This window comes from Corylus avellana, chromosome ca7 (genome assembly GCF_901000735.1).
Source record: "Corylus avellana chromosome ca7, CavTom2PMs-1.0".
NCBI classification, from domain to species: domain Eukaryota; kingdom Viridiplantae; phylum Streptophyta; class Magnoliopsida; order Fagales; family Betulaceae; genus Corylus; species Corylus avellana.
This window is the reverse complement of record NC_081547.1, coordinates 977,033-988,171: the sequence shown is the minus strand read 5'-3', so window position 1 is coordinate 988,171 and position 11,139 is coordinate 977,033. Positions and strand designations below refer to the sequence as shown.

General features: G+C 38.7%; 2 protein-coding genes across 2 annotated transcripts; both read left to right on the top strand.

The window, feature by feature from the left end:
- The first annotated feature begins 311 nt into the window (after window positions 1-311).
- LOC132186977 (SCARECROW-LIKE protein 7-like) lies at window positions 312-3,064 on the top strand. Its single transcript, XM_059601108.1, has 2 exons — window positions 312-507; window positions 626-3,064. The coding sequence occupies exon 2, from the start codon at window positions 654-656 to the stop codon at window positions 2,499-2,501; it is 1,848 nt and encodes a 615-aa protein (XP_059457091.1). The 5' UTR covers window positions 312-507; window positions 626-653; the 3' UTR covers window positions 2,502-3,064.
- A 5,665-nt stretch (window positions 3,065-8,729) lies between these two features.
- LOC132186230 (uncharacterized) lies at window positions 8,730-10,570 on the top strand. The gene is made up of 3 exons (XM_059600089.1): window positions 8,730-9,123; window positions 9,245-9,378; window positions 10,318-10,570. The coding sequence occupies exons 1-3, from the start codon at window positions 8,939-8,941 to the stop codon at window positions 10,389-10,391; spliced, it is 393 nt and encodes a 130-aa protein (XP_059456072.1). The 5' UTR covers window positions 8,730-8,938; the 3' UTR covers window positions 10,392-10,570.
- Window positions 10,571-11,139: the final 569 nt, after the last annotated feature.

Below are 11,139 nucleotides of genomic sequence, written 5' to 3'. Positions count from 1 at the left end.
AGCAACAGCGCAGTCTGTTGTCGATCGCCAAAATGAGCGGTGAGGATTGGGTTGCGCTTCCCGAAAGGATCACAGAGAATGACGTCATGAAGACGGCGACACCGAAGCACCGTATACCGACGTGTCAATGACCAAGATGTAGGGAGTGGGGTCCGCTGCTCATGTCAAGGTTCCCGAACAGAGCGGGAGGGGAAAGTGGTACACGTGGACGTTGATTACCTGGTGTTGTCCTATCGAGGAATAGAGGCCCCACTTGTCGTATGGGAGCCACGTCATGCATTGCCGCACAGCTAGCGAGATTCATAGAGCTAAGAAAGGGCGCTCTATGGGTAAGGGTCCTAGGGTTCTCATCATTTCTAGGCTCCCCTTTCTCTGTTTTTCTATGCGTAAAAGATTTGGAGCGGTTTGTAGAGCTACAGTACATCCAAAATCTCTGGCTCTCTCTCGCTGTCTATAGCTTGAGCAGACCTAACTCTCAGATCCCGTTGTTTCTGGGCCTCCACTAGTGTATGTACTTTGTTTCTCTCCCTGCTTCTATGTCTCTCTTCTTTGACTATAAATCACTCTGAATGCTCACCCAACACTTGCTCTCTTACTGATCTTTTCTGGGGTAATGTAAGTGCAGTTTTTTACCGGCGAGATTTGGCCGGAGAATGGCATATATGTGTGCGGACAGTGGGAACCTCATGGCGATAGCTCAGCAGGTCATCAAGCAGAAACAACAGCGAGAGGAACAGCAACAGCAACACCACCACCATCACCACCACCACCACCAGCAACAGCAACTCCTGGGCCTCAATCCTCTCTCGCTAAACCCATGGAACAACACTCACCACTCTTTGTCCGGTTCTCCGAATTCGGCTTTCGGCGGGCTCACTGGTACCGGGTTCGCCGACCCATTTCAAGTCGGCGGTGGGGCAGATACGGGTGAGCCCGGGTTTCAGTTTCCGAACTTGGAGCACCACTCGACGACTGCGTTCAGGTTTTCTGATTTCGGTGGTGGAGCGGGTGGCGAGTTTGACTCAGACGAGTGGATGGAGAGCTTAATGGGCGGTGGGGATTCAACGGATAGTTCCAATCTGCCCTCCGGATACGACGCGTGGCAGAGCAATGCTGATTTCGGACTCTACGGTGCCGATCCGTTTACCACCTGCCCCAGTCGAGTCAGCGTTGCTTGTTGTCCGCCGTCCGATCTCAACCGAGTTATCTTCACGGATACTCAGAAGAGTCCGCTTCAACCCGAGGTCCCCTCGTGGACCCCACCTCCGTCCCAAGCGCCGTCTCCTCCGGCCGCAATTAAGGACTCCAAGCCACCGAGCCCACAGAAGAACGACGTCGCTGGCGTCTCGTCTAGCTCATCACCGGAAATCGAATCTGCACCGCCACTGCTAAGAAAACTCCTCGACTGTGCTCGACTTGCGGAGTCCACGCCTGACCGTGCCGTGAAATCGCTGATTGGGCTCGGGAAATCGGTGTCAGAGCACGGAGATCCGATTGAGAGGGTGGCCTATTACTTCTATCAGGCACTATACCGCAGACTATCCGTACCGGCTGAAAACAGCTCCGCTGTGATTGAAGCAGAGACCACTTCTGAGGACTTCACGCTCACTTACAAAGCTCTTAACGATGCGTGCCCGTACTCAAAATTTTCGCATTTAACAGCCAACCAAGCGATACTCGAAGCTACGGAGAGGGCAACCAAGATTCACATAGTGGATTTTGGCATCGTGCAAGGGGTTCAATGGGCCGCGCTTCTACAAGCCCTGGCAACCCGGTCCACCGGTAAGCCTACTATTATTCGAATCTCGGGCATACCCGCCCCAGAGCTGGGGAAATCTCCGGCGGCGTCTCTGCTAGCCACCGGAAACCGGCTCCGCGAGTTCGCTAATATTCTCAGAATAAATTTCGAGTTTGAGCCCGTGCTGACCCCGATTCAGGAGCTCAACGAGGCGAGCTTCCGTATCGACCCGGACGAGACCTTGGCCGTGAACTTCATGCTTCAACTGTACAATCTACTAGACGAAACTCCAGTCGCCGTTGAAACGGCTCTCCGGTTGGCCAAGTCGCTGAACCCAGAAATCGTTACTTTGGGCGAATACGAAGCGAGTTTAAACCGGGTCGGGTTTGTTCCCCGGTTCAAAAATGCGTTGAAGTACTACTCGGCCGTATTCGAATCGCTGGAACCCAACTTGACCCGAGACTCGCCCGAGAGGCTACAAATGGAAAGACTATTACTGGGTCGTCGAATCACCGGTGTGATTGGACCGGAGGTACTGGGAACCAGCAGAGTGCGTATGGAGAACAAGGAGCAGTGGAGGGTTTTGATGGAAAGTTCCGGTTTCGAGCCCGTAGCCCTCAGCCATTACGCAGTTAGTCAGGCTAGGATCCTTTTGTGGAACTACAATTACAGTTCCTCATACTCTCTGATTGAATCTTCACCTGGGTTTTTCTCTCTGGCATGGAATGAAGTCCCACTTCTTACTGTTTCTTCTTGGCGTTGACTGGTTTGGCCTCAAGCTTGGTAACAGTTTCCACCAGGTCTTTTTTTCTCCGATGTGGAACCATTTAGTGTCTATACGCCATTGACGATCAGCTTATTATGGAACTTAGTCATGCTTACCGAAATTACAGTTAGTATTCATTGCAATCTAGTAGCATTCAAATACTGCATTTCTACAACCTCTGAAGCTTTTTTTGGGCCTAAACCCTGCTTGTTAAATTTGCAGTTTGTGCTTTAGTTTTTTTGACTTCATCATCCTTATATAATGTTGTTTTTCCTTTTTTTTTTTTTTTTTTTTTGTTTGGTTTTATGTAACATGTTTGGGTCTTAGAATATGGCAAATTGTAAAGAAGGGAATTGCATATCTAGGGGAAAAGGAAAAATGTTTCTTTTCCTTGGTGTCCTTGCTTTTGTATGTAAATTTAAATCCATGATGTGATTTTAGTTCAATTCCCATGTCCCTATTGGCCAAGATACTAGATTTTTTTGATCCGGGGATGGCTCTCTCTCTCTCTGTATTTTTTTCTTCTTTTTTTACTTTGATTGGCTTTTGATTTGCCTCAATTGTATTTTTTTGAGATTGATTAAGGCGTGTCATTATCTCGCAGGTTCTGTAAATAGTGCTTGAGGCTGTAATTTCATTAACTGGTTTTTGATAATGACTACTTATGTTAGACGTTTTTCTTTTGATTCTGTGATGAGAATAGAAGACTTAGGCCTCCAATAATATGAATTTGTTTGAGTAGGTAACCTGCCAAACGATCTTTCCCCTTATTGTCGCTTCTCAATCCTCTTCTTTGTTTTCCTCTGCCCTGCTATTATTTTTCTTCAGAGCTGTGTAAGGGCCCTCCTCCCTTCCCTCCCAATAGTCTTTTTTTTTTTTCTCCATTCTATGGGCCAATTTTCCTCTCGAGTGTTGCTTTTAAGTTTTAATGCGTGTACCTTTCATTCACTCTTTCTATCTCTCTTGGGCACTTGACATCTTTCGGCGTCCCACAGATGAATTTAGGGGTGGAGAAACCGGCCTCTTTGTATGTATCTACAAATCTATGGGCCAGTGCATGACAAGGGAGGCAGTGGACTGCATGATATTTGCCGTTTTATAATCCGAGTGATGTGACCTCTCGTGGTCATTGTGAAATGCATGTTTGAGTACTTACAAATTTGATTTGCAGAGGGTCCCATTTAACTAAGAAATGCACTTTGTGACTTTTGGTTTGTGTGTTTATTTGTAGTTCAAAGGATAAATTCTAAATTTTCTCTAAAATTTTAACAATCTCACAAAACATTAACAAATTCTTTGCTCAATATCAAATTTTATTTCTTGCTTTTACTATTTTATTTAGAAGATCATATTGATCTTTTAAAGGTATTAATCAAGCAGATAGTCAAATATTTATTCAAAATGAATAGTCGTTTGAGAAGCTATTTTTTGGTATTTTATACTATAGGGCAGTCAAAATAACCTTTTGGTTAAGCCTAATGTGAGTGCTATAAGGGCTAAGCACAAGCGTGTTCATTATTCCTTTGGTCTTTAAACTATACAAATCGGCTCCAATAACCTTTAAACTTTATAAACTCGTCAAGATTTGGCTTCAAAACACTCTGAAAATCATGCAACCTGAATAATTTGTTGTTGGATTGAAATTTCCAGCAAATTATTAATGATTTCGATAATAATTGCGAGATAGTTCATTTGGAAGTTATCTGCCCAAAAGAGTGGCTAAATAATTCAAAAGTTATTTAGCTAGTGAATCTCATATGAGTTCTCTCACAATCGTTGCAACATTTGAGTTGTCTACCCTCTTTCAATTGACACACTCAATGGAGATAGGCTTCTGCTACTTTCAAGCAGTGACAACACTTGCTTCCTCTTGCCACGTTTTCTAAAACTCACTTTTTAATATTCGACTGGACTTATTAAATAATTGGGATGGAAGCCAATGAAAGTGGTAGCCCCCACCTCCATAGCCACAGCCCACAACCCTGAGGAGTAGCACCTTAATCCGCATTACACCCAATCTAATTTTTTTCCAAATCGATATATGATGCTAAACCAAGACCAAGAGAGAGAGAGAGGAATGCCCCTTTGTTGGCTCTTAGAGGAAAATGCACTCATAGGAATGGTGTTAATTTATGCTAAAATTATTAGCAATTTCAATATTAAATTATTGTAAATCCTAGTCCATAATGATTTGAAAAGGAGATGGACTTTTTGGTTATTAACGAATCTCCCTCATCTTTTGTATTTAATTAATCCAGGTGACGAGGTGCAAACATGTTTATAGTAGCTATCTGAGTGGTTTTGGATTTCTTGAATTTGCTCAAACAGTAAGCAATTCGGACAATGAATGAAAAAGAGAGTCCTGAGTTTGGATGCATCGGAACAAGTCTTTTTATAAATTCGAGAAATTGGAAGAAAAATCTTTAGAGAATCTGAGTTCTGTTTGATTTCTTACCACGCACTGTGTACAAGGCGAGTAATGGAAATTGAAGGTGGCAGGCTGGCAGCCATGGACACAATCACGCAAAATTGTTTTTTCCCCTGAAAAACTTGAGTGTTGAAGGCAATTCTTTTTAATTTCTTTTGATGGGTGTCAATTGCATAAGGTACAAAATGATGAAGTTTTGTCTCGATCAGTAGATTTTCCATACGAAAGCTTTTCATGTTCAATGTTTTAAGGGACCCCGGTGTTCCTGATTCAAGGAAAGAAGCCCTCGCAAGAATTGGACCCTGGTGAAAAGCATCGGCACCCAATGCTAAAGCCTGCCAAGCCACTGCTCCATTGCCCCCAAAAAACTACACACATCTTTAAGTTTTTTCTCTGAGCTTCACAGTAGTTGAGTTAAATCAACGACAATTTACCCGACTACGACTTGCCTCTGCGGATCTGTTTCCATCTTGGTGTCGCAGCTCCAGAGCTTTGAGACTCTGACCACTCCAGTCTCCAGTCGCCTCCGTATTTCAAACCGGGTAATCATAAAGGAGCGTATCGGGAAGCGCGTCTTGTGTCCGGTGATGTTATCAACGCTCTCTCTTCCTAAATGTGCTTGCTGACGTCATGGATGCAGCAACGGTCGGGTGGTCCCATCTTATCGAGATACTGAGGTTGGTACTGTTGTAGTAAATGACGTGCCACTCAACAGTCCTAGACTCACTGGACAGCAGACTAGTGTACCCTACCCACTACGGCTCTCAGTCTCCCCAGTCTCTCACCAACCCTATTTGCCTTTTTGAATTTGCCCGTTGAGTTTTAGATCCTGACGAGGACACTCCCATCATATCAGATTCTGAAAACAACGGTAATGTGTGCACCTTGGGTGTCTTTGCTAAATGACTTGAAAAAAAAAGGTGGATTGGAATTTTAGCAAATTTAATTGATACAAGACAAAAAGTAAAAATATTTTATATAAAAAAGTAAAAATTGTTGGTTAATTTTGAGAAAAAAAATATATATATATATATATATTTTTAATTAAAATGTCCTTTGCTTAACACACCCACAATACAATGAATGAATTGAGAACATCCACCGTTTTTTTTTTTTTTTTAATGATCTAGACCGACTTTCTACTAATGGCTTGAAAAAAGAAAAGCTTGTGCTTACTATTAATGTGAAAGAAAAACTTTATTCAACAAATCAAAAGTGATATCATGTGTTTGGGTGCGTGGGCTTCATTATTGTGTACATGAAAGAATCCACCCTTTTCGATTTAAATGTTTGTTGGTCATGGAATAAAGTTTTTTTTAAAAAAATAAATTTGGGTTACATAGAATAATAGAAAATTAATAAACTGACATGTGTCTTTAGAGACAGAGGAAGGTGTGGCCTATATAGGCCAGGTCCACCCCCCAACTTATAAGGAAAAAAAAAAAAAAAGGTTGAAGGTAAAAAATAATAATTTATAAGTTTTTTTTTTTTTTTTTTTTGGCGTATCGCCCCTAACAACACAATTTATTGGCTTTTAGTTCGTGCCCATACTAAACTCTGACTTCGTTCTTGTGTGTCTCTAAAATGTTTGACTCTAAAGTATTTAACAGTATCTATAATTATATATTATTTATGCTATCACGTTGTATAAAATTTTTCAAATAATATAATACTACGTATATCGTTAAATACTGTAAAATTTACTAAACCAGTTTTTTTTTTTTCCTCCCTTCTGTTAGCAATGATTAATGAACTCTTAAAAACGTCTCTCAAGGCTCAAGCAGTAGACACCATTTTTCTTGCGAAGCTATTGGCTTTATTCGCTACCTTCGTTACTTGTCGCAGATGTTGGGCCCCTGAGTCTATCCACATTTGTCGTTTTCTCTGTGTTAGGCTCTCATTAAAATCTCTTATTCATTGACAGAGAGAGAAATGGGCCTAATTTGACCGCAGAGCTACCAAAATGAATTGGGCTAATCCCGAAAGTGATTTGAAACCTAGGAATAGGATCCTCTCCATTTCAAAATCCCTCAATTTCCTTCATTTAGTGCATTTTGAAGGGTATTGCATTTAATGCACTACCCTTATTAAAACTTTTGGACAACACTACCCTTCACAATGCACTAAATGGAGGAAATTGAGGGATTTTGAAATGGAGAGGATCCTTTTCCTGAAACGTAAAAGTTCAATAAAGCCAATCTTATTCCAAACAAGGAGTGGATTGCAACCATAAATGCAATTTGGAAACCGAAGAAAGCCTTTATTGCCTTTGCGTTAACTTTGTTCAATACGGACAAACTGTTTCTCTGGTTTTCAAGTCAGACTGATTGTTTGGCATTTTATTCCAAAGTAAAATACTTGAATCACTGCAATTTTTATTATAATTTAAAAAAAAAACTCACATGACACGTGGCTCTAATATAATAAGTTCTACGTAGATTTAGCATCCGAGGAAAAATATATGCAATCTTTTAAATTAATCTTAATTTTCATGTGGCATTCCAAGAGCTGAAGGACGACATGTTGGTGATGGTCGCCTGGTCGGCTGTTCACTCAGCCACACGCTTCCGGCCCGATGTATCTACTATTGGACGAAATTCTCATTCTGGCATGACTGTGGAAAAAGTTACCGGCCCCGTTGATCTTTTGGACAGAATGAGCTGTGAATCTGGGCCATGTATGGTTTTGTTGGGCCTAGCTCGTTTTACATCAGCACCCAAACATTATAATTTATAAATGGGAAAAGAACTTCAAGCGGATGCAAGACCAAACCAAAAGAAAAAAAAGGAAAAAAGGGAGAATCATTCCTATCAGGAAAATTGAGATAATCTATTTCATGATGTAAATTATATATATATATTTTTTTTATATAAAACAGTATATATTATTATATAATAAATATATTGCTACGTTATTTAAAATTTTCAACTAACTTGACATTTCCCATATACTACAAAACAAAATATTAACTATAAATTACCTAGATTTCACTATAAACAGAGATAATCTTATTTCAAATAAGGAGGAAGCTAGAGTACATTATTTAGTTATGATATGGGATGCTTATATGAATCCGCTTATTAGAGTTATATATTCATAAGGAGTAATACTATTCTCTACATCCATTTATTACACTTATTTTATATTGGCTAACATGATGTATTTTAAATGACTTTTTTTTTTTTTTAAAAAAAAAAAGAAGATATAATTCATTATATTTTTAATAATATTTTAACCATCTACATAGTAAATTGATGAATTTATCATTGAATTTATGTAAAGTTCACAAATCTAATAATTGATATATTGAATTTATAGGATGAGATGAGAAAAATATTGTCGTCAGTCATTCCTCTATTTCTTTTAGCTAACATTAAAAAGTCACTTAAAACGCAACAAGTCACTCGGTGTAAACTGAGTATAAAAAATAATATTACTCATTTATAGAAGAAATGCTATTTTAGTATTTTTCACACCACATTCACAATACACTAGCTTGGCATAAGATAGTAACCCTTAAATCCATCTTTGTTAATGAAAAAAAATGCAAAGCCTCATATACTCTATGCCATGTCAACATAATATGACTGTAGTGCAAAGTATAACATCACCGTGTTCTGTTTCATTTTTTTTTGGTAAGACATCACCGTATTCTATTCACGCTTAAGTTATGAAAGGGGCAAGGGCAAAATTCACTTCTCGTCACGAGCTTTCGCCATTAATTTGCAGCAAAAACATCGATAAGCCTTTTTTTTTGTTTTTTTTTTTTTTTTTGAGCACCATCGATAAGTTTAAGATTCATAAGGTGGCCGATGTGACATTTATAACACTCAAACACTCTGATAACATGACTCGTGTGCAATCAAATTCTACGTGTCATACGTAGAATCGGGTTTTCTGGTCCCTTGAATCGGACGTCGTTGCTGACAATATCTTCTCTCACTCCAAAGCGGATCTTGTATATTTAGCTTAAGCTAGTGATATAAAGACCCAGAGAGGCACAAAGATGAATTACGCAATTATCCGATCAACTCGAATACATCCACCTACTTTGTTCTCAGCACCTCTGCCGTATAACGCTGGCCGGAAAGCGTGTGGGATCGGATTCAGGAAGGGCGCAACTATGGCGAGCCAGCAACCTGATAACAAGCATAAGACGGACAAGGCCCACAACCCAAACGAGAAAACTGGGTTAGTTGTTGGTTTTTTTTTTTTTTTTTTTCCTTTTATTTATTTATTTAAATCAGTTTCAAACAATATCTCTTTAGTCTTATTTGATGTGCTTGGAATTGTTGTGGGTGTATGTGGTAAGGGACGTGATGTCTCATTCGTTTGGCGAGGGGTACTCCACCAGGTCGGATGAGGAAGGATTTGGTGGGATATATGGAGGCAACCAGTCTATTCCAAAGCCTGAGCAGGATGGGCATGTCCATGAAAATCACCCTGGTAAGTCCCTCATCCAATACACGTACGGAAAAAGTTTAGTTCTTCTACAAATTTAGTCTATTAAGGGCATGTTTAGTTTTGTGCTAGGGAGTTTATTTTTAATAACTAAAAAAGCACTTAGACCAACAAATTAAAGTGAGCTTTTCAGGAATTTTTTTTTAAAAGAGTAATGCTTAAATACCCAACTCGTATCCCCCCTCTTTAAATGGCCTAATGAGCACATTAATCCTTAGACTTTTTTTTTTTTTTAATAAATTCTGATTCAAGAAGTTATGAAAATTGTCACATCAATTTAATTATATGGGCGTAGGATATGAGTTGAGTATTACTCTATTTCAAATATATATGATATTTTATAAACACAATTTGAAGAAATTTTTTGTATTTAAGAGGAAATTTCTCTAGAATGCATGTAAGAAATTTATCTTACATACATGCATTGAATTGAATCGGAAGAAATTCATGCATTTGGGAGAAAATTCCTCTTACATGCATTCTACTCTCTCTCTCTCTCTCTCTCTCTCTCTCTATATATATATATATATATATATATATATGGAAATTTCTCTAGAATGCAGGTAAGAAATTCGTCTACATACATGCATTGAATTGAATCGGAAGAAATCCATGCATTTGGGAGGATATTCCGCTTACATGCAATCTAGAGACGCGTTTTAAAGACAAGCCCGGTTGATGGGCCGAGTTAAAGACAATTTTCGTCACGGAATTTTAATTGAGACAATATTTTGCGGTGGCAAGTGAAAGTTGCATATAAGATATAACTTCATCTTTACTTTTAAATCATCACTTCTTTATATTTACTACGATTAAATTACTATTTATTTGTACTAGAATTTAATTATTTAATTTATATTCTACCCATAATTATTTTATTTATTATTAAACTTTTAATTTGCATATTTGGAATTGTACGTGAAGCTTATGACAAGTCCCAAGGGAGCGAAGTGAAGGAGAAGGAAAAAGCGCGACACCAGACCAACGCAAATTCTTAGATTTTAAATACTATCCGTAACCTTTGTTTTCCGTATAGCCATGGCTAACGATGTGTGAGCTGCTGCTTGTCTTTCTCCATGTACGTCTGTCTCTATGTATTAATGTTGCTCGGGACAGCTATTTTTTCTTCTCCCCTCTTTTTTTTTTTCCCTAAATAAATTTTGGCTTTTATGTTATAGATCCTTGGTATTGTTCATGCACGCCTGACTTTTTTTTTTTTTTAATTAAAATAATAAAATATTTTATTTTATTATAATAAAATATTAAATCAGCCGGGCGTGGGCACGCTTGGCGTTCCCTTTATCATCACTCTGTTATTTAATATTGCAATAGAAGCATAATTTAAGCTTTATTGGTGGAGTATTTAAAGTTTAGACACGCTTTCTGCAGCTTAAATATTTTTTTTTTAAAAAAAGGTGATGTTATTTAATATTACAATAGAAGCATAAAAAAGGCCGTCCAAATGGAAAATAATATTTAGGTGTTCAAGTATGTTTTTACAATTTATCGCACATCGATTACTTTGATGCACAAGTAGTTAATACGACGTTTTTGAAGGGGCACACCTAAATATTATTTTTCGTTCAAATATGATTTATTCTTCGTCTACTAGAGTTCCCCACTAGAGTGGGGGACGACCATGGATTGAGGTGGTTTTTTGAAATGTAATTTTTCGGCTTACAATGTTTTTATGGAATTTGATTAAAATATAATAACAATAATTTTAGCATACCAAACCTATCCATA